We start from the raw sequence: 26,195 nt of genomic DNA on the forward strand, positions 1-26,195 counted from the left end.
CAGACTTTTCAAAAAAGTGTTTTGCTTTTCTTTCACAAATGTGGGGATTAAATTGTGTTAAAATGTACAAAACAGTGATGTCATGTTTTGTGACGAGGACCCAGGCACAGAGAGACTTGATGAATTTAAGAATCTTATGATTTAATAAAGAAATTTGCAGACTTGCACAGAGATGGTAAAATTATGATGAGTGATAACGGAGATGAAGACAACAGACGATGAGGACAGGGAGAAACAGGGGTTTAAATGCACCAAGGAGACAGTCATAGAGATCTTGGGACAACTGGAGACATTTAAGGATGCAGGGACTGACAGAGACAGGGAAGAAGTCTCACTGTGACAAGTAAAGTTTATCTTGCCTGGCTGGGCAGCTCTCTGGGTGCTCAGCACCCCCAAAGCTCTGATCCTAGAATCGCCCCTGTTCCAATCCTAACACCTATTTTGTTTCCTTACCTTATTTTTTTTCCCTGAGTATATTAGTCGCCACCCAAAGTCCAGCACCCTGAGGCTGAAAGAGGACAAAGTTTATTGAGTGTAAGAGCCACAATTTAAGACAAATCATGGAGCATCTGTGAATACATCAATAAGACGGCCCCTTTAGATGGCTGCTCCAGAAATGCCTCAGGCAACTGAAGACAGACAGTGATGTGTGCTATGGGGGATTGCATTTATTTAATTTTTTTTTTTTCTGCAGAGGCATTTTCAGTTGTTTATTTGTCACATACTGCGACTGAATGTCTCAGTGACGTGATTTTTGTTTTGCTCAACAAACAATGGCTTCAAAGGAAGAAAAACTTTTATAGGACAAAAAATTGTTTTTGTTTTGTTTTTGTTACAATAAGAAAAACAGACTCCTCAGATGTATCCTTTTAATACAAAAAAGTCCAACGCAAAGTGGACATGCGACCAGTGAGAAAACCTTATAAATATTGTAAATTTCATTTTTAAGGTGTCTTATGGTGAATTGTTGTTTTTGCCAAGATTTTCAAGGTTTCTGAGAAAAACAAAAACCACTTCCCTTTGATAATTAAATGTCTGTCAGCATAACTAAGACAAACAACTATGTTAATGGAGGCGTATCCTGCCGTGAGATAGAGCTGAAGTATTACACTGAATGAAATACAACACTTGAGCAGGATACAATGAAACAGTCATCATCACATTTTATTTTGGGCTTGTCTCTGTATGGATCCACACCCTTGTCAGCATAATGGCTTTGTGCTAATCTGTTGACATGACAGTGAATGCATTCACTGAGGCTCTCCTCCTAGGAGAGAAACTTTTACATTTTAAGGTGTGATGAAGACTTCATCATGTTCTTTAACCTGCATAATAGTAGCATGCACAACAAAAATTAGGTTATAAAATCGTTCTCTTATCTAGTAGATTATTTTCATTTTCACAATAGCTTCTCAATCCGTTCAATGAACCCATTCAGTTATATTTTTTATCAATTTTGCTCCTTGGTCTTGGAAATTCCTTTCATATTTAATAGAGCCAAATCTTGCCTGATCAAAGAGGAAAAAACTAAAGAACATAATGAAAAAAAAAACTACACAGCCCTTTTCTCATGGGAGTGCAGTTTACTCTTTTTTTCCGCAGCTTAGATCTCAACAATAGACAATGATGAAAAGAAAGTCAGGAGGCAAAGAATGCAGCTGATTGTATCTTTAGAAGTCACCACTTCATTCTACTGACTGAATTAACCACACTGTATGCACTGCATCCCTTTCTAACCTCCTTTCTTCTGGCCAAATGAAACAACACATTAACATATAACATGACATGTAAAGTTATGGTGGTAAAATTGATCAAAAGCTGCAAACAAAAAAATGTTTTCGCAAGAACAACAAGAAAACAACATTATTGTATTTACTCTGTTTTATAACATAAATAATATATAAGCAGCAATAATAAAGTACAATAAAATATTTACAAATGTCTTTTAAAATAATGCAAAAATCAAATATAATATTACAAAAGGCAATCCAAGTTTGATACTTTAACTATGTAAGCTCAGCAGGGTGGATTATCTGCCAAATGAACTGCGGCAACAATGAAAGTAAGTTGTCTTTCCCCGTCAACTCAGAGAGGCACTGTTACAGTTTGATGGTACATCCTTGGGCCTTTTCATAAAGGTGAAATTCCATGTGAACTAGTGTAAAAAAACAGCAAAAAAACAAAACATTAAGTTGACCTTCATTCACAAAGTAATGCAAAAAGGGAAATGATGCATCATTCTTTTTTAGGCTTAGATACAACACTAGCAATACTAATATTAACAACCTAAACTTACAGACAGAAAAATGGTTAAATATGTCTCTGGTGTATTTTGATGGTTTTATACAGATACCTGGGTGAGGCAGGCAATCTAAAGATTTTGGAAGTGTAATAACCCCGGCTTCTGGTCTTCTCTGGTGTCATATGAGCTATGGTGCCATTAAATAAGGAATTTGCATCAGAATTATGGAGTTATATTACTTTTATGTTAAAAATTTATTAGTTTTATTGCATTCTTAATTGGCAATAAAAAGTGTTAGGTGTTAGTCAATTCAACATTGAGAAATTAATTACTTAACAAAATGACTCTGTCATTGAATGTATATATGAGATGTATGTAGCCTTAATGTCTGAACAGTTTAATGACTGAGCACTTTAAACCTACATTCTTTCTAACGGCTAGTAGAGGAAGACTCTTGTCACCACAAAAGAAAACTCCCCTTTGGATCCCTTCATCAGTAAACACTTTCCAGGTGAGTTTTTGGTCTTAATCACTTGTTTGTCAGGTAGGTTTTTTGTAACCTTACCATATAAAACACTTTGAGGTGACTGTAAGATTGAATTGAATTTGAATAGTTTCACATCTCGTGTTGTATGGTTGTAAAAACCTAGCAAGATATCTACTCTTCAATCATTTATACAGGCGATCCTAGTCGTCTTGGTTTGGACAACCATTCAATAAACACAGTTGTTGTCAATCAAACAAATTCCCAAAAACAATAAACATGAATCGAACTTCTTTATTGCAAAAAAATATGAACAATATTTATTGCTTTGTATGTCTATATAAGTATTCTACGTAAAAACAATGTCATCTGTTTTCCTGTCATAGGCCAGTTTTGCCGGGGGAGATAACATTGCTTTATGTTAATGCGATGTGGTTTTGATACATTTTGATTGACAATGAGCCATATGACCCATATGAGCCATATCATATGCTGTGTCGTCAGTTTATTAGTTATATCTGCTCTATGTTCATCATGTCAGATTTCAAAAAAAGACAGGTGAAGGTAAAAATGCTCAGGTTGTTGTGGTACTTCACAAACTAATGGAGATGTAAAGGCAGCTAGGTCCATCTTTTTTAAGCATTCTGTGGGCATAAGCAGCAAAATATCTATCCATCCATTTGCTAAATTTATTATAACAAATGTTCTGATTCCTTATGGCTGTGACATACAAATCAGCAAAAAAACAAAGAAAGAGATTTTGTTTTTTTGCTGATTTGTATGTCACAGCTGTTTTTGTTAAAGGATTTCCTCCTGACTTCCCTCATTCCTCAGCAGTCCGGAAACACACACACGCACATCTGAATTTCAAAGACTAAAATGTAGTGGATAGATTTAAACTGCTGCAGCCTATTGACGATATATTACTGTACAAGTCCATATAGGTTCTGAAAATACAGCTCTAAATATTCAAAGGTCAAAAGAGCAGAGCATGCAAAGAGAAGTAGCAGAGGCATATAGAGTAAAATCAAATGTAAGCCATGCATGATGAAGTTAAGAGTAAAAAAAATGGAACTTACCCTTTTCTTCTCATGTTAAACTTGTGCAATAGGATAAAACCTATAATTACACCTGCGAAAAAAACCCCATTAAATAATATTTTGGTTTTGTTCTCATTTCCACAACAAAATGCACTATATAAATTCCAAAAGAAACAATATACATTACCTAACAAAACCACAGCACCAATGACCACAGCAGCCACTGTTCCTGGAAAATGACAAGCAAGGTTAAACGCACATGGAAAAAAATACAATAAATGTTTCTTATTAAAACTGGGGTTAAAAAACTCACCACTGTCCGTGGCAGTATTTACATTCCCATCATGCATGCCTGCAAACAAATATACAAAAAACAAACAAACAACCACAGTTTTAGTATTCGGTTTAAACTGTTAGGGATAGATAGATAGATAGATAGATAGATAGATAGATAGATAGATAGATAGATAGATAGATAGATAGATAGATAGATAGATAGATAGATAGATAGATAGATAGATAGATAGATAGATAGATAGATAGATAGATAGATAGATAGATAGATAGATTTCACAATTTTCACATTTCATAATTTAGTGTTCTCAGCCAGAGAGCACAAGCACAAAAATGTTAAACTATGCAAGTTAAAGTCTAACTAAGTAAATTTTGTATTAAAAAATTAATGTGTTATATGCACATGAATAATCTATGACCGACCTATCTCATGGCTTTATATTAGCTGTCAACTCATGAGACATTATAATCAGTTACAAAGTATCAAAATCTATGTTGTTCAAAGTCTTTGAGAACCTTTATATTCTTTCCACAAAGTAATGACATTCAGTGGTGTACAATATGCAATTTGGTAGTCAATGTAACGTAAAAACAGGCCAAAATATTAAAAAAGAAGGTTCAAATGCTTGAGTGCTTTATAAGACATCTCTCTACCTTGAAAGGATGATGATGTAGTTGACAGAATACCGGCAGAAGTAGCTTTTTCTCTGAAAACTTTTGAACAGCACAAATAGAATAATTCTCCCCAAGTTTCAACAAAGCTTCAAGAAACGTTTAATTTTCATGCTCCTGTGATTAAACAGTATCAATTCAGAGTTTTTCTGTACCTTTTGGTAAAGTTGAGAGATTTGGTATTGAACTGGTTGTGACAGTTTGAGTTCTGTGAACTGTGGGTATCAACAGGATAACAGTAGGTCTATATGAAAAGTCGTTTCTGAGATGCATGCAACATGCACATAATAAATTCATGCTCCTGTGATTAAACAGTATCAATTCAGAGTTTTTCTGTACCTTTTGGTAAAGTTGAGAGATTTGGTATTGAACTGGTTGTGACAGTTTGAGTTCTGTGAACTGTGGGTGCAGCAGAGGACTCTGAAAACGTGGATACTTTTGCGTCAGTTGTTGTCAAATCCGTTATGGCAACTAGCATGAGGAAGAGAAAAATTGCTTTTTAATGGAAGAGGTAAAACCACATAATTTATAATTATTCTCTATATTTCAATATATATAATTCTGTAAAACCACTGTTATCCATTATTTCTCTTTATATACCTAGTGGTCGAGAAGTAGTAGCTGGCGCTCTTTTCACTTCTGTCAAATAGGAATAAAAACAGAAAACACTTTCTATCATATCATGTCAAAGGAAAAACTAAAATGAAAAAGCACAGCAGCAGCAGCTGTTGCTCCTTCACATAGCTTCCCCCCCCCAACAACTCTTGTGGGGAAAATTTACACTTTAGTTAATACAATGTTAGGTTATTATTAGAATTAGTGTGCCAGTACATGGATGGAGAACATTTATAAAAGGTAAATATTAAAAGCTGAAGATAATGGCAAATCGATACATAATCGATAATATGACATGGTTTGAAAGTGGTCAGCATAAAGAACATTCATAAAAACTACGTTGAAGAATACAAAAACATCTGTATGATCCTAAAATAATGTAATATTCTCAAAACATTATGACCACCTCGACCTGCTTTGCATCATAACATTAAAAGTAACAAGTAAAACACACTAATGCATCGGCCTTACCATTGCATACAGGTTGATCAGGACTGTAGTCACCAGTTTCATCGCATACAACAGTATCACTCCCTATGAGGGTGTATCCTTCATGACAGGTATAACGTATGGTATTGTTGTATTCTGGGTCATCTCCAGAATCCCATGAAGTATTGCCATTGGCTATTTCAGGTTTGTCACATGTTACAACTGAGAAACAGAAAAACCTCTTTACTCCAACAAAAAAAAAATCACAAAATGATCACAAAGTAACACATTTTACTCCTTATATATATAATGGCATTAATAACTGACATTGAGAAAAAAGTAACAGAACAGAGGACTGGAGGAATGTTTCTGAAGAAATGCTTATCTTAGAAACATTAAGTAACAGTTTTGACCAGTTCTATGACTGATAGCTAACAAATGAAGACATTTACTTTCGCAAGAAGCTTTGCCACTCCACCCTTGATCATAGCACTCTTTGAAGCTCGACCCGCTAATCTGGTAACTGTAAAAAGACAGAGTGAAAACAAAGCTGCTTTGTTAATTTAAAGAAATGTTAAACCTTAACAGTCATGAAATTGCAATGCACTGAAAAAACATTTTTATAACTGAATCAATCACTGTTGTTAGAAGGAGAGCCAAGTTTCTAGCCAGTGAAACCACAAAGTAACATCTTATGACAACCAATCTATTTGTCTTTCATATGTATTTTGTTTTCTTTAGAAACATTTTCCATTAGCCAATGCATTCCATTGCACAGACATCAGTCATTTATCAGTACTTTATGCCAGACAACTTTTAGCACTACAGCATGAAGAAATGCAATGTTTGGAAATGAACATTAATATTTTAGTTATTTTTGTATGTCATTACTTCATGATTTTCATTTTTCTTTTTGGATTTTCTTATATTTTAACACAATGCTCAACCAGATAAGTATGAGAAGGTGAAACAGGTTTATACTTGCCCTTTTTCACAAGTTACTTTTACTAGAGCACCAAACAGAGTACCCCGACTTGTATCAAACTTCATATGTGGCTTTGATGGAGGTTGACCACAGTCTTTCTCTGTAGCATAAAAAACAAACAACAGATATCACTACAGGTGTTTCAGGCTGTACATCAACTCACAAAATAACAGTAGTAGACAAGACTTACTCTTGCAGATGAGCTCTGACTCAGTCCATTGATCATTAATGCAAGTTATAAATTCAGAGCCGCTTTCTTTAATATATCCACTAGAACACTCTAACGTGACCATGATATTCTCTGGGAAAAAATTCTTTAGAAGTGATTCATTGGTTAGGACAGTATTGTCCCCTCCCTCAGGTTTAGGACAGTCACCTGGAAGTAAAAAAAAATGGGTTTAAAATCAGTAATCATAACAATTAAAAACTAAACATGAAAATTTGATTAAAATGATTAAAAATGTAAATACAAATTCAGCCAATATCATACATAACTTATAGGCTTTAGTGGAAGACATGAATGAAAATAATCTGTCGATCCTAATTCCTCATCAGAAATCGCTTTTTTAGTAAGGCAACTTCTATAAATAACCTAATGGAGAGGGATAATATAACTTCCTTCGGTGAAGTTTGTGTTAACATCCTTATTTTCAGTTAGTCACATTTTGTTATTTGTATAAAAACACTGAAAACATAGGTTCCTATCATCATAATACAGAAAAATCTATACCCTTAGTGATGAGATGCACTTAATTCTTAATACTAAGTTTTCCAATGAATATTTTTTTAAAAAAAGTGTTTTCCTGCATGCTTTCTTTCTTGCACACACAGGAAGAGATTCCCCATATTTCCTAATATTTCCCAACACAGACACACAAAGGGGGAGAGTGTAAAGCCTAAAGCCAGGTGCTTGTTTACAAAAGTCTTTGGTCTTTGCAATGCAAATGCAGGTGTACAATGTATTTGATCATTCTATATCTATAACAGACAAAGGGTTAGACTGATATAAGTAAGCTTAAATTTACAAGGTTTTGGAGCAGGTCTATTTTTTAAATTGAAAGAACCCCAAGAGGAAATGAAATTGATGTTAGAGTATGCAGCCAAGAACTAAAGCCTTATTTATTCATTCAGTGAAAACCTGCTTTGGTTTTTTTGGCATGCACAGATTGTAGAGATTGATTTTGGAATGTCTGAATGGCGAACAAAAAATAAACATAGAAACAGGAAAAGTTGCTACCAACATACCTACATAGATACAATTTGATTTTAAAAACAAATCTGATTAACCCTGGGCTTTTTGTACTACAAAGGCAGTTTACTTCTTACTAAAGTATATCTTATTGCAATGTAACTTATCCTTCAAACCTAACCTACCTCAGAGCGGGTTAGATTAGGGATCAGTAGATATGAAATCTGAGCCTACTGACTAATCAGTCATGACTTTTCTAGAGAAGATCCTCAGATTTTCTCTGGAAAAAAGACTACCCTACTGTCTGCAGGTGTTTTGTAAAAAATATGAAAACAAGGCCACCTACATTACATCACATTTGTATGTACACTAAACCACATTGAAATTCTACTTTTAGGTTTATTCTTTACTACCTCTCTCACGAGGCTGTAACAAACAACAAGAACTAAAACTTCCTTCTAAATATTAATTTAATCAAAAATTCATTATAATCCATGAGATTCTCCTGTGTCTTGATACAGGAGCTATATAGCTAATAAAGCTGTAATATTGATAAGTGTGTTAACGTATACAGTTAGAATTTGGGGTCACTTTCTTTTCTGGCTTCAAAAAGCCTAAACATATGTGGTTGGTGCATAGTAATGAAATGCACATCACAGGGGCCTTTTTGTTTGAAGAAATGTTGACTAATCTTGGCATTTGTAAATGGATACTTGCTGTTATATTATAAAAGAAATACTTAACCAAAATGACAAGAAAAAAATGGTTCACTGTAGGTTCATTGTGCTGTGATGGTTGTATGTAGGTTTGTAATGTATGCGTGCTTGCAGAGGTCATTAGTTCATTGGAATAAAGCCACCCCCACACATGGCTCAATGTATGGTGCCTCAGTGTGTGCGTGCTTATATGTATCAACATGTGTAAGTAGATATGGCTATGGCTTTGTACTGTCAACATTCTCTAATTTAACTCAAATGGCAAGCTAATGGAAAAAAAAATCATCGAAATACAGTGACTATCTGGTCATGGAACTACACTCCCTTTAAGCAGACTTGAGTTCTAACTTGGGCATGTCTGGTTACTAAATACATAGTATTTAACACATGATCACAGGGATCTCTGTTGCTACTTATGTTGTTTTTTTCTACAAAATAAGGAAATGAGTAACCACTTGTGACTAATTAAAAATACCAAGATTGATTTCAATTATATGTGCTTCAACTTAGTGTAAATCAGATATTTAGCAGGTGAAATAAATGTTAAACTTACTTTTGAGGGTAAACCTAGTTATTAAAACGTTAAATATGTTGTTTGAACAACAAATTGTGGCAATTTTCTTCTCTCTCAACAGACTAGGTATAGTATGTTATCATATTATAATGCTGAACCAGGCATTCACCTGTCCCTCTTGGTAATGTAAGTGTTAATAAGTAACCATGGATTTCTTATTTCAGTAGGTCTTCCCACTGGAAATGTTAAGAGGTCATTAATAAATCTAAATCTAAAGTTGTGGATAAGTAAATCTAGGTAAACTGAACTAAACAAACAACTACTAAAAAATATAAGAAAAAGAAAAACTTTCTACTTTTTGGTAGTCTTAGCTTAACTGACATCTTCGCTCAAAATATTATTTCTCACTTTCTAAATTAGTTTACTTCAAAATAATCGCAGGAGTGCGCTGTATGGTAGAGTAGTAGGTATTTCTCATCATGACAATTTATTTCAAATATTCGTGTCAGCTAGTAGTATTCAATGTGAAATGTATAAAACTGTATAACTGTAAATATCTCAACAGCTGTTGATCATTTCAGAGATATTCATAGAAGTTGGCGACTTTTCTTTTCCTCTTGCTCAGACAGTAAAAAAATGTAGCATAGCTCTCTTAGTTAGAGTTTTCCTGTGACTTGGTTGATAATTATTATCTCATTAAGCAGACTCCCCCGAGAATGGTGTTACTACTGACCTGCTGCCTTTACGACCAAGAGGTACATTAATAGCAGGGACTTGAGTCTTCGCTGTGTGTCCAATAGAGTTTCCATGTCGCAGAAGGAGAAAAAAGATCCTGGTCCAACTCTGGAAAATCCTTACGTTAACCGCAACTTGTTCAGAGAGGCAAGAGGGAGACCTGAACCGCTCCTCAGACTGTCAACTCTTCACTCTCTGCTGTCTGCGAACGCGTCATGTCGTTTGTATTGTATTGCACGTGTAACCGGAAGTGAAGTAATGTCCTCCACAATAAAAGCCTCCAAGAAAGAATAACCCTCTCCAGAAGAAACCTGCCGACTGAATTAGGAAACTAGCCTTTTTAAGGTAAGTACATGTTTGTGATTTTCTTTAAAATATAATATTGATGTATGAATTTGTAGCTTTCTGAATGATAACCTGTGCATACAACTTCACATTTCACACTCTGTAAGCAACTCAGGTAACGTGCAAATTCTTACTGTTCAGTTTTACATGTTTAAATGTTTAGATATGCACATATAATTACAACTGATTGTACACTTCATAGTCTTTAAACAACTCACGTTTAGGCCTAATGTACAATCTTTATGTCCAGTCTTGTTGTTTAAATCCTTCAAAGACACACATGTTTTTATATACATGCATGTGCATATATTGGGTATGGGTATGTGTGTATGTATATGTAGACATAATTATATGCGTATGAAATGTGGATTTAATATAACGTAAAAATTGTTTAGTTTATTTTGAAATGCTTTGGAAGTATTAAAGGAAGTTCTGCTAAATTTATACGCTATATATACATGTGAGAGGTTTTTTGCAACTGGCAACAACCCGAACTGCCTGGTCAACTGCCCAATCTGTTCCTGCAAATAGAGTAGGAGCGGTGATATCTCCAAACAGTACAAAGAGGGGAAAGGGTGAAACATTATATGACTGTCTTGGAAAAGAAATCGGCAATCCCCTCTCTGTATCTTTAAAACCTCTTTTTTGTTTCATGGGTCCTCAAAAGGTGAAAACAGTTATTTCTAATAAATCTATACAACGGAATACGTGGTAGACATTATCTACTATAACAAAAAACCACTTTTGGGTGCAAACTTTAACTAAACAAAAATGTGAAAATAGGAAAGGCATGGCAGAAGTTGTGAAATCGAGGATGCCCTGGGTTTTCGTAGCAGTTCATACAGTCAAAGTCTGAGTCACTTTAAATGCTTTGGATTTTTACCATGGATACGGGCTTTGTTCAACAAGGGGACTGCGCCTCATTGCCTCATAATCTTGTCTAAATTCCAATCTCACCAACAAAACTGCTGACAGGGGCTGCCTCTTTTTCCACCCAAGAGTTGCCAGAGAAACCATCTAGAAGTATCACTTAGAAACAGGACAACAAAGAGCAAGTGGCCCGTATCTGTACAGTAAAAGACTGGGGGTTTTTAAGAAGTGCAAAAACACCAGCGTATGGGATCATTTTTTTTAGTGAGGCAGCCTGCATCAGTCCAAAAAGTAAACTAATGAAAGAAATTAAAAGCCCAACCCATTTGTGAGTGCAGTGATGTAAAATCAATGAAATGTAAACTATAAAAAGTATGTGGTGCACCTTATTCCCTTTTAAGGAATATTCAAAAAGTAGCATTAGTGGATAACTGCTTTTTGTGAGACAAGCAACTCTTGTGCTCAGGTCTCTTTTGCTTTTCTTATCTCTCAGAACACCATGTTCAAGTGACTGATTAAGACACCTCCCTTCTCAGCAGCCCCCATCTGCTTCTCATCAAGTCTGATAATGTGGAGAAGAGGGTGCCAATTTTACAGCGCACTGCTGAATAATTCACCTGCCTTTCTAATGTTGAGACATACCAATAAGGTGATGTGAACAGTGGCATTATCAACAGTTTAACTCCACCTTCTTTTGAAGCATCGTCTTATCTATGCCATGGCAGGTCTGTGCACGCAAGGTTCTCATTTGGAAATGCCTTTCCCCTCAGTATCACATTTTTTTTAATCAATCTACAGGATTAAAATGTTCATCTCATTCATGCTACCAGAACATCCATTTTTCTGTTACTGTCATTAATGGTGACAAGAAATAATGAATCTTCATTCAGAAAAACCCCCAACAACGGATGACTGGCGGGAAAAAAAGTTTTAAGGATCTGAACTAATGTCCTTCAGTGACATCTAGTGCTAAAAAGATAAACTGCAATTTAAGTATGTGGCAGTTATGATCCATCAAAATGTATAGTCTCAACGAGCTTAATGTCACTTTTATTAAGAGTAACTAATTCAATTATTAAGTGACAAAATAAAGTGTGTGTTGTTTATTTTTCCACTATAATAAGGACTTGGAGGTTGTTGCTGTAACATGCAGTAAAATACAATAAAGACTTTTTAAATTAGATTTTCTTCATGTATTTTGTGTTAGTTACATTTATGTTATGCTATATTAGAACCACTGTAACAGCTTTTTCAATAATAATAATAATAATAATAATATTGATACTAATAATAAGAAAGTAATGTACGTAAACGCTGAGTGTAGTTTCTGATTCCAAAGATGTCAAACCAATCCATAATTCCTGAAAGTACTATTCTTTATATTGGTCAACAGGGGACGATACTTCTGGTTTCAAAAATCTCTCCTACTGCATGGAGGCCACTGGGAAAACTGCTCTTTACTCCACTTGATCTGAGACCTCAGTAAAAAAATTACCTAATGAGTTTATGGTCACTACTTCTACTCCTACAGGCTCTAAAGAGGCTTCTTTCTGCTCTGAATTTGGTCTTTTTTAACAGGAAATTCTAGCGACTTTTTGAGTCAACATTAAGCGGGCATTAAAGGAATGATAATGGTACTTATCAGGGCCATTTCCTGCTCTACATCAAGTATGGTTTCCTTATTATACTAACATACTTTTACTTAATCCTTTTGAGTGCACTGCTTTAGTACCTTTTCTTAAGTAAAGCCTCTTCTAAATAACTGTGATTCTAAATATTATCTTATCAGAAGAGTTCCTTGGGAATGTTCTGCTGCTTCTACGCTGAAAGTCTAGCTCCACCCTGTCTTCAACACATTCTTTCATCCCAGTACCAAAAATAGAGCACAAGATATGATGATTTTCAGCCGTTTAAAACAATTAAATTAATTGTAAGTCATCCACTCATTGTTTAGGCTGCTCTTCCAATGGCTGAGCTGTTCTCAGAGGGGAAACTCTTAGCATGATTGAGATGCAGAGGTTCAGTACTTTACACACAATTTTAACAGTTAAAACACCCTTAAGAGTTCAGCTGAAGCTTGTATATGAACAACTGTAAATGCATGTAGTGAAAATCTTAGGCATGACTCTCTAACTGAATGAATTTTAAACAAAATACTTAGAAAAAAGGCACTGTTAAGCCTTGCTTAGATTTTTTTGAAATAGATATTTGATCTGTGATTCTTTGGAGTTAACCCAACTTTGATTTACTGCTTGAAGAATCTAGTACAAGTAACTTCTTAGGCCAAGCATGTACTTCTTTTACAACTTTGAATTTGCAGTTAAATCTTTTCGAAGCACTTGTAATACATTATGAGCCTTCTACTGAAGTGTTTCAGCTTTGTGTAAAATGCATGGTAGGACACCTAACCACATTTAGAGCTTATGATTTATTCCTTTCATGGTGCCTAAAATTTATAGAGGATTCAAAGCCACTCTTAGGTTTTCACTGGGGCTCTGAGCAGATTCACATTCTCATTCTAAATATGTTCACATGAGACACGATGGCTTTGGAAATATATACAGCTTCTCTTGTAATTGAAAAACTATAGCTCAGTCAGTTACCATGACAACTGGAAATCTGCCATAGTAACAGTAGCTTATACTTCTGCATCATATATGCAACAAAGTACTTAGATGTCAAAAGTGTGACACTTGAATTGTTATTTGCATTACATTTATACAGATAAGATGATGACGATCATTTTATCTGCATCTCAGTTTCAATACAACAAATCCAGAAAAATGTTTTCAGCAAAACTTTATTTTTCAGTGCATGAACGGAATACCATATCAAGGTCATAGCCTATCCTTTTCAATCAATTTTTAAATATTTTTCTCTTTTTTTACATAAAAAAATAATGGAGCGATTTAATATACCTCTATTTTTTTCTCCCCAAAAGAGCACTCGGCAAGTATTTATAAAGGTGCTGTACAATGTACAAACATTTACATCTACTGTTCCTACAGAATGTAGAAGATACCACAAGGATTGTGTTTTTCTTTTCTTTTTTTTTTCTAATGAAGCAATGCAAGGCCACAGTATGATGCAGAGATGTCAAACAAAATTGTTCAAATGAAAGCATAAAGCTGTACTACAGTGCAGGGGACATACAATAAAAGAGGATATTATCCGATTCTGAACCAGAGTGAACTTTTTTCAGCACTCGGGGTTGGATTTACTCATTCAACCAACCAAACTATTGCACAAAAGCCTACCACTGATTGGCTCAAAGTACATCCTCTAGGGATTTGTAACCTGAAAACTCCTTTATACAATCACAAACTTCAACCACCATTCAGCTCTCTTTGATAACGACTTTATCACACATTTGCTACAATTCAGTTTTCCCTGAGCTCATCTGAATGCGTTTATTTCAAAGTTGTATTTGCAAGTATGTTGAGTATATTAGCGTATCACTTCAAAAATCCTTTAAAGCGGACCTATTATGCTTTTCTTCATTTTCTGTCTGGCACAAACCTCAAATAATGAGGTCATTGTACACACAAGTAATCCAAGTGAGCCAAAAGCTCAGACTGCTCTAAATGGTTTGTTATTTTTAGACAGTTTTTTATTTGAAAGAATGCTAAAGACACACAGCAGCCCCTCCCACCTGCTGTTTCTGTTTGCCAATAAGAAAAGAATTTGGCATAAAGGTAAGGGCCAAGGAACTAAAACACATTTTTCCAGACAGAGAATGACCTGAATGCTACACAGCGGCCCAATATAACTTAAACGAGTATTATTATTAGGCAAATAGGCAAAGTGACTCTTATGGTGTCCAAGCATAAAAGTTTGGAGCTATAAATCAGCATAATATGTCCTCTTTAAAGTAACAGTGAAATCTGACTATTTCTTATTTTTATAGACTGCACATTATAAAACTACACTGGTCTTCTCTGTGCTATTGGCTCCCTTTAATATGTAAGGTGGAGAGTTTTCTGTATACATGCCTTATTTCAGCAGCTTGTTCGGTATCTTAGTAAACCACATCATTCTCTGGCCTCTTTCATCCTTCAAGCTACCCTGGCACATAATCACACAGCAGTACCTACAATATAAACCCTCATTTATCTTTTCATCAACAAGCAAATGTAAAACAACCAGAGACATGATTCAGAACTTGCACAGCATTACATAAATTGCCATTTCTCCCTTTAACAGTGATCATTTCAAAAAACCAAAAAAAAAAACATAAAGTAAAATAGAAAAACAATAATAAATGCAATGTTTTGGTAGCAAGTATACATCACAAATTAAATACAACTCATGGTCAATCTGTTATGCTACAAGGGCAGATGCGGTGCAATGGAATTAATAGATAGAATTTGCAAAACACACATTCAAATATATATATATATATATACATATATATTGTATTTCACAATGAGACACATTTTGAGCAATTTTAAACATTTGGTACAGCAGTTTGCACGTTACATCTATACATTTCATGAACTACAAATTTCATTGGTAATTCCTACCACTGAAGTACATTGGAAATAAGGTGAAAGCTCAAATAACATGGGACAAATTTCTGAAAGTCTTTATCAAAATGCGGAATGGCTTGATACAGCTACATATACATATATTCATCTATTACCTCAATAAATTACACACTGGTTAGTTATCATACATATGGTAAACAAGATCTCAAACCACAAGTTTCTGGTCTTTTAAATGATACTGTCTGCATGAAGGTGTGTCATGACTATAGCCATAGAACAGTCTAGATTACCCAGTAACACTTGCTGTATTTGCCTGGTGATCAGAATGAAAATTATAAATAAGAAATGGGTTCATCCTCAGCGATGTACAGAACGCGTGCAGTAAAACAAACAGAAGGACTGACTGCATGCAGTTGAGCAAACTGATAAGAAAAATACAGTTGAAATACTCAACAATGACACTGAGAGCAAAATTAAACCCTAGATGAGTCACACTGTATATTCTACAGACGAGAGGCGAGGGCCTTTCTCTTTTCTTTGCATATGGGTCATTGCATTGTAATGGGTGAAGCGCTGTTTGTAGTCGTCGTTCCACAGGAGGCTCGCAGGATTGGCACATATTCACATTTCTGAATGTCTGGTCTGACAAGGCCCCGAGCATGTCCTATATGCTGAAGTCCCACGTCAAAGATGCTAAAGCAGCAGACAAGGCGGAGGGGAGCTGCTACATGCCACGTGTGATGTCACAGGGCTCCCACAATACAAATCTGGCCACAGTCTAAAATGGATAAATGTGGCACCATGTTGCACTTCTCTGTTTTATGGAAGAACTCAGAAAAATAATCCACTGAGGATACTGTAAAATATTCCATGGCACAGCTCACGTCCTTGTGATTCAATATTCCATCACAAAGGGTCACGGAGGACTTCTGCCTCAGAGAGGATTTTGGCTGAGCTGGGCGTTTTCCAAGGGCCAGGGCTAATAGGTCCCTTCAGGGTTTGTAGGGCTCCTGGAATACTGTTTACAGAGGCCACAGAGTTGTCCTTTAAGCTGTCTTCTTTGGATTTAGAAAATGTGTCTTCTCTTGGTGAATTCACAGAACCTTTCCTACGCCATACATTTTTAAAAGACAGCGGTGATTCTCTTTTGCTAATAGTCTCTTTACTCGTAGTCCTGTTTTCTGTAAGTTTGCCCTTAGCATCAACGTCTCTTTGCCCTGAGTCTTTACCTGTACCTTTCTCGCTCTCTCTTAGTGTACTAGAAAATGTCCTGTGGCGGTGAGATTCCCCAATCGACCTTCTTTTATAACTTTCTTTCTCATGGAGAGACCTGGTCCTTTCTCTTCTCCCTTCCATCTCCCATCCTTGAGGGTATTTTCCAATCTCAAAATCCCCCCCTTTTCCATTTTTCTTTTCATGACCTAAGCTTTCTCTACTGGATGAATCCTTTAATCTCTGCTGAAGGCCTTGTTGATTCTCGGTGCGTTGCAGGGCTGATATCCCTTGCTGTCCAACGTGAGCGGACTTCCCAGGACTGGCAGATTGCGTTTTTGTCTGTGTGATTGGCACCCTTTTTCTGTTCATTCTTGCTTCCTGTGCCTGACTCTCAGTCTTTTTGGGACTGTGTAGTTGCTCTTTGGCTTTAGGAAAAGATTCCTCTGTTTTCTTTGGGCTGCTTAGCTCTCTGGAGTCGTTCCTGGGCCTGGTCCTGTTGTAGAACTTCACATGCTCATTGGAGGTGGGAAGGAGCCCTTCTCCCTCCGTGTCCGCCCACTCAACACTTTCCTCCACTGAGCTTAAACCCCCGCTGTTGCGGGATTTGCGGCCTTGTGGAGAAAGTGTGCTCCAGCTGCGAGAATGCGTCGGTTTGCTGGAGAAAGGAGAGGAAACAAAGGTGGAAGCCCCGGTGGGATATGGACAGGAAAGGGGTGATGTGTCAGAGAAAACTTCTCCAAAATAGCTTGTGGGTGAAATGACTTTTTGATCACGTCGACCTGCAAGAGCAGCACAAATTTTACATGAGGAGACCATAGGTATGCAAGGATAATAAATATGGCACACAAAAAAACTTAAATTCAGAATAACAGGGAAAGTAAATAAGATGATATTATATAGAAGTAAAGGTGGGAAAGCATGTGGGAAAAAAATTACCAAGGTAAAAGAGAAGAGCCCAGTAAAAGCAGTGAAGGTGTTAGTGTTGGTGCTCAGTGTAATAGCACACAGTAGAGGAAGCTGTATTACCTGCATCAGGGGAAATAGAAGAAACGCCAAAGGAAGCAGACAGTTAGAGAGTTAATGACTAAATAAAAAAAACACACACAGCAAAGAAAGCACATTGAAATCAATGAGGGCTTAACTACAAAACAGGCTCCATCAACTAACAAATGGATGCAGTAATTATCATTAGGTGGATTTATTGTTTGTGCATGTATTTAACTACTGGCAGTGTTCCCTTCCTTGTAAACTGGGAAATAGCAGCTAAGCTCTTTAGTAAATAAAACAATTTAGTTTCTATCTCAAACTTCATGTAAATATTAAAAAAATATTAAAGGAACAGGCTGACTTTGACATACCAGTTTCATAACAAAGCTAAATACAGTATCAAGCAACAGCCAGCAGACGGAAACTTTAGATAAGCATTAATATTGGAATGATGGGGAAAGAGCTGTCTTTGCACTGTAAAGGTCAAAATAACACCCACACCCTTACATCCTTACACACACACACACACACACACACACACACACACACACGATATTCTACAATTATGTCTATTTGTAAATGTCATTGAGCCACTGGCAACCAAATGCTTTAGTTTCCAGTTATTCTGCACAGTAAAATCCACCCCAAAAATTCTAACCTGAGTGATAATACAACATTTCCAAGCACAAAGTTTGCCCATATCAAATGCAATGCACTGAATAGTTTCAAATGATGTACTCACTCGCATCTTGAGCAAGGCCTGCCCCAGGTCTCAGCAGCAATACCACTTTGTTTCCTCCGGCCTGGATCAAATCAATAGCCCGTGTGTGGGAAATGCCACGAGCCGGCTCCCCGTTAATCTCCACTATCTCATCTCCAACCTGTCGGTAATTCAAAAAATTCAATTGTAATACTAAAATATACCTATGAACACTTTGCATATTTTGCCAGTCAAATTCACTGAAACACTTTGCTATCAAAAATTAAAGTTTTATGCCATGCACACATGCATACACTCCCTTTCTCACATACACACATCTGCCTACACACACACACACACACACACACACACACACAGTTTTGTAATACCCTGGAGGTACCTGCTATTATCGGAGATGACAAAATAACTCAGGATAAAGCTTGTAAACATGTCAGTTTGATAGACTCTAATCAGATAGAGTGAACAAGCTTGTTTGTGCAGCAGGCTGGGATTTAGATTCAAAGACAAAAAATTTCCAAGGAAACCTCAACACAACCCTTTGACTTTTACAGTGTGGGAGCATTGTCTTTGTCGGGAAGAAATGATAGCAACAAAGTGATGAGAAAATAACCACTGTGTGATCCCTTTGTATCAGAAAGTCATTCTTTCTACAAAGGACCTTGGACCAACTCTCACACTGACTCCTTCACTAGAAGAAAAGAGCTATTGTTTCTCATCAGAATATGTTCTCAGATGACCCTTTCAATGATCTTTCCACCGATGGGAAATCAGCTTTTTCATTATTTCAAAGGTACATGTGTGCATTGCTTTCACGGAGAAGCAGAGATCACTGAATGAGTAAAGAAGCTTGTTTTAAATAATAAAAATGCAGTAGTTGCTACACAGTGCAGAGAACTCTGTTTCATCCTGAGACAGGCAAAGTCGTGCCCACAGATCACAGTCTGGCAGGCCTAGGATTGATTTCCACTAGGGAACTTTGCTCCATTCTCTTCCTGTAATAATAATGTGATAGTATCATCCCCATGGGAAAATTCAAATTTTGCTGAACCTCCACCATATGAAGAGAAAATACAGGGTCAATTGCTTTGTGACCTTCCTGTTAACAGCCACAAACTTAAAAAATGGATGCTTGCATAGATGGATGGGTAGACTGGTGGAGACATACGCAGTACACACATGATGATGAACACGAATAAAGAAATGTTAAAGAACTAAACCAAAATCGTCTTTATCGCTTCGCTGTTTGCTGCGTGGAATTCCATTTCACAATGAAAGCAACAAAACGCTGCACAGATCACAGCAGAAAACATCGCGTGCCCTACAACACTGCAAGTGGCTCTTGTTGAAACACAATTCATTAGTTTAATCTCAGTCAACGCGAGGCGACACAAATTATATTTTGATTTACGACTCTCCTTCACAAACTAAATGTGCAACACTACATTTCTGCAAAGGAATGCTTTCTATAATAGCATGTCATGCTGCATGTAGCAATGGTGAGAATAATAACATGAGCTCCAAAACAAAACACTGATTGCACTGCATCTTGTTTTATGATTTTTTTTCCCCCATTAGTTTTTGTTTGTAATTTCTTGTCAGCTGTGTGATATCAACCTCTCAGCAGTGTCCATTTAAACGTTGCAATAAAAGGAGCACTCACATGGATTCTTCCGTCTTGCTGAGCAGGCCCATCTTCTGCAAGTCTCAAGATGTACAAGCCCATGTTATACTCTGTGCCCCCTCGCAGACTGAAACCAAAGCCCCTGGGCCCTCTCTCTAACTCCACTGTCAGACAACCCTACAGCATGAAGACAACACTCATTTTTAGACATATACAAGGGTACTAACATATATCTTTTGCTGTGAAATCAGTGATGCCTCATTAGGAGAATCAGAGAATATTAGAGATGCTATAGTTTATTCTTTGACCATAATGACTTGAAAATTACGTAAAAGAATCAGTATTATAAGTGCATGAACTTTATAAACCTGTGAAAGATGGTGTAAGCACAAAATAACCTCTTCTGATACTTTCTAAGACAAGAAAGGAAGAAAAAAAGGGGATGGCTCTTACCTGGTTGGGCCCTGTAACACACAGCGTCCCCGTCTCACCAAGTGAAAGAGTTTTGTGGTCAGACCAGTTGACTCCTTCCTTTCTCTCCTCCATGTCCAGGTTATAACTAGAACAAACAGCATATGCACTTAATTCCTTCAGTGATACTTGTAAACAGAAGGCCGCAGGCCAACAAATGAAAAAGCTTTTATGAAAAACAAAGTGAAATTTAATGCTGGATGTTAAATAGGAAAGGCCTGCGCGTACTCGCACGACACCTCTTATCATCTAACGCATGTTTATGTTTATTACACCGGTGTCTTTATAGTTTCTCTGGCTTTTTGCTCTGAGGGTATGACAACCTCATTGCCACGTACACTATTTATTTCATGCTCAGTAGTTATTGTGGTGAGACTTTTACTGGAGGTTTATAAGAATTCGTTAAGGTTTTTAGTAATTAAAAAATAACATCGCCATAACCATAATTGAATTTATTTTCAATTTAAGAGCTTTTTGATGCCTCCTCAGTCTACACTTTCTCAGCATTACATAATACAACTTTCTTATACTTTTGACTGTTTAACATAACTTAAAAAAATCAAACACTTGCAAGAAAACTTACTAACGCTAAACATGCATGAAGAATTATGCCGTTTCTCAGCTTTCTTTTGTGGGATTAAATCCTTACCGCTCATCCTGTAGTGCTGATCTTTGCCCCATGGCTCTGTGCTGAAGAGCTGGACTTTGTTTTGCTGAACTCGCTCCAGATGGAGGGCCCTTGTACTCTAAAATACATTTTAACAACATATTAGAATCAGTATATTATAATATTAATACTGAAAACTCCTACTGGTAAAAAAGCAGACATACAGAATTCTTCTAACATGATTAATGCTCATTTTAAGCTAAAGGTTTTGCATTTATTTCCCTTTAACAACCCTCAACGAAGCCTTAAAATATCCTAGTAAAGGGATTCTCAGGTATTTTGCTTTATTTTTATTCATACAATCATTTCAGTGAAGAAGGGGTCTAATTTTCAGTTTCTAACTATGTCAGTTTGAAACTGAATTTTTAATATTGATAATAAAATATTTATATCTTATGAAGGCTCGATTTAATTGATTACCTGGCTGCAAAACTAATGTCCCAATAAAGGGCCACTTTGAACTGAACAGACCCACTAACTACTCTAATAAATGCACCATCCTCAGAAATATTCACCATCCTCGGGAACCACAGTGAGGGTGACGACATTGCCGGCTTCCTTGATAAGCTGGACGATGTCATTGTGAGAGAGCTCGATGATGGAGCGTCCATTGACTGCTGAGATACGATCCCCGACGTGCAGCAGGCCACAGCGGTCAGTGGGACTGCCCTCAATGATACGGCCAATTTTGTGTGGGATAACTGAAATGGCAGTAATAAAGACATATGAGGCCCGGTCAGAGTGACCATTAGGAAGCTGCCTTTTACTGTCTGTTTACTGTCTTTTTTCAACACAATGGCAGTAAGAAGGGTCCCACAACTACTTAGTTTTGTCAGGGTTTGATTCAATCTACAAAAAAGTCTTTCAATTTTCTAAAAAAATACTCTTGAGGCCAGAAGCTAGCCATTTTCTGGATATATTTGTAATAAAAATAATAATAATAATAATTAAAGACCTATCCTTTTTTGTATATGTTACCAGCAACCAAGTGTATTAAGAGGCTGTTGAATGGGTTAGTTAAATGTACATGCTTATCAACTTCTTCAGCCTAAGTAAGGCATATGCAGAAATATGCTACAATGTTTGATTTAATTGAATTACGAGAACTGAGCTGACTGAAAAGACTGAACTCACCTCCATGTGGAGGTTTGCTCTTGGACGTGAGGATCACAAAGCCAAAGCCTTCAGTTTCCTTGCGGTGGAGTGTGATGTCAAAAGACTCGTGGTCCAGCGCACTCGGCATCGGTAGGCGAGGTAGTTTGGGAGAACCATTCACCAGCACCGGAGCCATTTCCTGAGGATCTTCATCTGTCGCATCTGATATGAAAGGATACAGATGCTAATGCATTTCTGTCTTGAACAATTCTTTTTAAAATCTGAGTGTTGAGGTGTGTATCCTTGAGGAATCTGAGACGATTTGAACTGTCTTGTCTTTGAACTATATGGTCTACAGGTCTACAAAACATGGGTGATGATTGTGCTGGACAGTGTCTATCTTGGTAACAGGATAAATGTTTTGTGTAAGATCTCTAACTCAACTAATCCCAAATATCCAAAATGTTACTTGGAATAAACGAAAATGCATGGCAAGTGCCGAGACACATTCTATGTTTCCTAGTGCTCTTTTCTTTGACCTGCTACACCTCGTGCAACTCAGTTTAAATGCATGCATTCATTATTAACATGTTGTTACTGTTTATTTTTGATGATTTGCTGGTTCAGCAGTCTTAGTCTGGAGTAACTGTACTTCAGAAGCAGAGCTCGTCATCTACTAATCGGTTGGTGGTTTGATTCCTGCCTGCTCCTAGTCTGCATGGCATGAGTAAGATATTAATAATAAACCAAATTTGAAATGTCTCCCTCACTTTTTATGGTGACATTGGTACATTTTGGACCCAGTATTAGGGTTTTATTTTTACACTGTGTAGTATGTGTGTATGTGTTGGACTACTACCTATAAAGCAAACTTGGGCACATTAAAGTTTTAATCTAATCCAATCTGATAAATCTAGTGCAATAAAACTCCTGAATGTACTTTTAATTACAAAAAGTTGACAAACATGCCAGGTTTTGCTTGGCTTGTTACTCACCTCTGTAGATCACCTTCCTACGAACAGTCAGCATAACTTGACCATTTCGGGCAGCGTTGGTCATCAGATCCAAAACCTGCTTGTGCGAACGACCCTTGACCATCACGCCATCGATGCCAATAAGTTCGTCTCCTGCTCTGAGACGCCCGTCCTTCTCTGCAGCTCCATTAGGCACAATGGCACCAATGTACACCTGGGGGAATACATTCTGATATGGGGTTAATAACAGACCCTGACCACTGGGTCAGTGTCTAATAAATACATAAAACTGTATAATTTTAACCAGAAATTAACTTTCAAGACACTCATATATACACTTACTGGCTGTTGTGGCCCTTCTCCTCCCAGAACACGGAAGCCAAAGCCCGTTTCAATGTCCCGCTTCAGAAAAACATCTATATCTTTGGCGTGAGGCTCTGTGGGCATAATTTTCCTAGTGTTTAAAGCTGGCCAGAATGACAAAAGGTTTACAAAATTATATGAACAAGTGATGCTGGTCTAAACTTACGTCTGCTCTCCAAAAGAGCTTTGGACTTCAAGTATATCTCTGTAGCATCTCGTTTGGGAGAATCGGCAGAGCGCAGGGTGCTTGTGTTGGAGTGGTAAGGCAAAGCCTGAGGTGCCGAGTCTGTGACAATGTCCAGAGTTTCTGTACTGGCCGTCATTTCCTGTCTCTGACAGACACATGTTGCTTAATGTTTTCAAAAAATGAAACCATTTATGTAGAATATGGCTCATTATCAAAAGCTAGTGGATGAGCATCTAATGGTGACGGATTACAAAAGCAATAAAGGTCACTTTTTATGAAAACATCAAGCAGTTTCACTTTACTTACTTCCTATTGTTTTCAATTCTAAGCAAAGGGATTTGGATACAATACGTTTTAAAAAGTAAAGATTTCCCCAAAGGCTATGACAGGCCTCTTCAGGCAGAAAGGGCAAGTTTCTTATCTAAAACCGTTGCATTAATAATACCACGATATCTACAGAGGCTCATCCATGCTTCATTACCATTGCAGTCCCCTGACAATAGTCGTAAGACTACGAATACAGAAAGGAAGTAATTAAGATTGTTTTTCAGAGCAAACAAAAGAAGGCGCCCAGAAACATAATCAATATTCAAATTTATTGCTATCATTTAATTCAATGCAACAGAAGCCGGTTAGGCTGAAGGACAAAACGCTTTGAAATCAAATTGAGGGATATATCCCCGTGGGGAAACGATAATGAAGAAATAGACAAAGATAAGATTTTACTCACAGGCTTCAGACTCTTCACAGGCGACGTTTGACCTATGGAGAGACACAGACAGACAACAGAAACGTATTAAGAAATGAAAACAAGATTTGGAACAAGAGTCACCGAGTCACTGTCCACCAGATGGCAGTGACTCTCCGACAGAGAGAGTGAGCATAAAAATAAACCAGTGCTGCTCTAAACTCGAGAGCTGTGCTCACTAAAGAATCATCCATTAGGGAATATACATTCATGTGCTTTTAAAGATACATAAGAAATATCAAGATACTACACGTGCTGAAGAGGTGACAAATCAACTGTAAGAGAGTGGGTGAGGGCATTAGAGATTCATGCATATAATTCACTGACTGAAGATTCCCTTCCTGCTCTCTGTTCACTGTACAGCACACCCACATATTCCATCTGAGCCCCCCCCCCATCTTAACGCCCTGCTTTAAATGAATTAACAAACACTGCTCTAGAGCCTGGAGTCCTGTGGAGCTGGGCTAACACGGCTGATGAGGGCTTAATGGAGCCTGATGTAAAAGGGGAGACACAGCGGTGTTTTTCCGCTTCACTGCAAAATTCCCAATCCAACATCAGAGTCATCAACGGCATGAAATAAGACAACTGTACCATACATACACATGACACACACCTTCCCACACAACTCTTTTTCTTCTATTATTTCTCTAAGCACTGATGCCCACCAATCCCACAAACAGGAGCACAGGGAACCTCTTCCACGCCGCAGGCAATTGTCTAATGAGGGTTAAAACTAGCATTAGCGCTTTAACTGGACAGGCTGGACGAAGCTGAGCCCAGCTCTGCTTTAACTGTGGGGTCGTGCAGTGCGTCAGTGGAGCAGGAAGTGGTGATAGCGGCAAAAGAGTGAGCATACGTAGCGTGGGTGTTCTGGGATATGAGGCAGAGGCTCGAGGTGTGGCTATGGGGAGGAAGCCCCTGAGGATGTTCCCTCTACAGCCATTTAGCTATGGATCCCTAAGAGGCATGCAGAGATCTCCTTTGCTGTGCTGATGATCAAAGCCAATCCAGGGTTCATCGACTAGCACAGTAAATCCCTGGGGTGGCAGGAGATGGATTTAGGAGACATTTGTAGGGTGTCTACTCTCCTCTCTTTGCTACTTGGAATAAAGCACATCCCCACACTTACGTAATTCCTGCTCACTCACTTGTAACAGAAAGCATTACACCTCAATGGGAATTGACATAAAAAGATATAGATTAAATCAAAGAAAAGAGAAGGAACGCTCAAGAAATGTTAAACATGTAGAGTCTGCGTGCCAGAAAATACGACTCTGATGGATTGAGTCTGATCATCATTTGCAAGAGTTAGAGTACAGTGGCACTGTTAGATCTATTCAGCTAAAAAGGCAGCATTCTCTGCTGTGGTGACCTTACACAGATCGCAGTCAAAGTGGCATCACCCAGACTTCTACAGAACAACAGTGTGCAGTCAGTCAGTGCCCCCCAACCAGCCACAACACCACCTCACCTCTTCTCAGTATCAACACGCTGACCTCACCTCCCATGGGCACTGTTGGAGTTGC

At 37.3% G+C, this 26,195-nt stretch overlaps 2 protein-coding genes and 1 long non-coding RNA gene across 8 annotated transcripts in view; 1 reads left to right on the forward strand and 2 right to left on the reverse strand.

The window, feature by feature from the left end:
* Nucleotides 1–1,140: 1,140 nt before the first annotated feature.
* LOC118453681 (complement decay-accelerating factor) lies at nucleotides 1,141–10,133 on the reverse strand. Of its 5 annotated transcripts, XM_087840947.1 has the most exons (14): nucleotides 9,914–10,133; nucleotides 6,952–7,137; nucleotides 6,762–6,861; nucleotides 6,229–6,299; nucleotides 5,819–5,998; nucleotides 5,333–5,371; nucleotides 5,072–5,203; nucleotides 4,888–4,947; nucleotides 4,715–4,774; nucleotides 4,080–4,118; nucleotides 3,954–3,995; nucleotides 3,806–3,857; nucleotides 2,354–2,429; nucleotides 1,141–2,155 (listed from the first exon to the last, which is right to left on the reverse strand). In XM_087840947.1, exons 1-13 carry the CDS (start codon nucleotides 9,987–9,989, stop codon nucleotides 2,372–2,374), a joined length of 1,095 nt encoding a protein of 364 aa, XP_087697073.1. In that variant the 5' UTR covers nucleotides 9,990–10,133; the 3' UTR covers nucleotides 1,141–2,155; nucleotides 2,354–2,371. The 5 variants fall into 5 exon arrangements, with proteins under 5 accessions (XP_087697073.1, XP_087697074.1, XP_087697072.1 ...); XM_087840948.1 differs by lacking the exon at nucleotides 2,354–2,429; XM_087840946.1 differs by having other exon boundaries at nucleotides 1,141–2,429.
* On the forward strand, nucleotides 10,073–12,311 carry LOC148102805 (uncharacterized). The gene is made up of 2 exons (XR_015719052.1): nucleotides 10,073–10,260; nucleotides 11,624–12,311. It is a non-coding gene; the product is annotated as an uncharacterized LOC148102805 (long non-coding RNA).
* A 1,871-nt stretch (nucleotides 12,312–14,182) lies between these two features.
* Nucleotides 14,183–26,195, reverse strand: part of magi3b (membrane associated guanylate kinase, WW and PDZ domain containing 3b) — a 128,816-nt gene continuing 116,803 nt past the window's right edge. The window contains exons 11-22 of one of the 2 annotated variants that reach the window (XM_035904541.2): nucleotides 24,649–24,680; nucleotides 23,898–24,063; nucleotides 23,711–23,805; nucleotides 23,390–23,597; nucleotides 22,434–22,616; nucleotides 21,815–22,000; nucleotides 21,282–21,378; nucleotides 20,615–20,720; nucleotides 20,201–20,338; nucleotides 18,562–18,700; nucleotides 17,769–17,858; nucleotides 17,524–17,611 (exon numbers count right to left, since the gene is read on the reverse strand). In XM_035904541.2, the coding sequence (XP_035760434.2) occupies nucleotides 17,809–17,858; nucleotides 18,562–18,700; nucleotides 20,201–20,338; nucleotides 20,615–20,720; nucleotides 21,282–21,378; nucleotides 21,815–22,000; nucleotides 22,434–22,616; nucleotides 23,390–23,597; nucleotides 23,711–23,805; nucleotides 23,898–24,063; nucleotides 24,649–24,680 (1,400 nt within the window). In that variant the 3' untranslated portion in view covers nucleotides 17,524–17,611; nucleotides 17,769–17,808. Of the gene's footprint in view, nucleotides 17,612–17,768; nucleotides 17,859–18,561; nucleotides 18,701–20,200; nucleotides 20,339–20,614; nucleotides 20,721–21,281; nucleotides 21,379–21,814; nucleotides 22,001–22,433; nucleotides 22,617–23,389; nucleotides 23,598–23,710; nucleotides 23,806–23,897; nucleotides 24,064–24,648; nucleotides 24,681–26,195 lie in introns of both variants that reach the window. The other variant, XM_035904540.2, reaches the window with a different exon arrangement.

Source organism: Neolamprologus brichardi, chromosome 5 (assembly GCF_056152115.1).
Source record: "Neolamprologus brichardi isolate AB-2024 chromosome 5, ASM5615211v1, whole genome shotgun sequence".
In the NCBI taxonomy this organism is placed as follows: Eukaryota; Metazoa; Chordata; class Actinopteri; order Cichliformes; family Cichlidae; genus Neolamprologus; species Neolamprologus brichardi.

Coding starts and splice junctions, on each gene's coding strand:
- LOC118453681 (XM_087840947.1), bottom strand. CDS start 9,989: ATGGAAACTCTATTGGACACACAGCGAAGACTCAAGTCCCTGCTATTA. Junction 4,948..5,071: donor TCTCTCAACTTTACCAAAAG/GTACAGAAAAAC, acceptor TGATACCCACAG/TTCACAGAACTCAAACTGTC. Junction 4,775..4,887: donor TCTCTCAACTTTACCAAAAG/GTACAGAAAAAC, acceptor GCTGTTCAAAAG/TTTTCAGAGAAAAAGCTACT.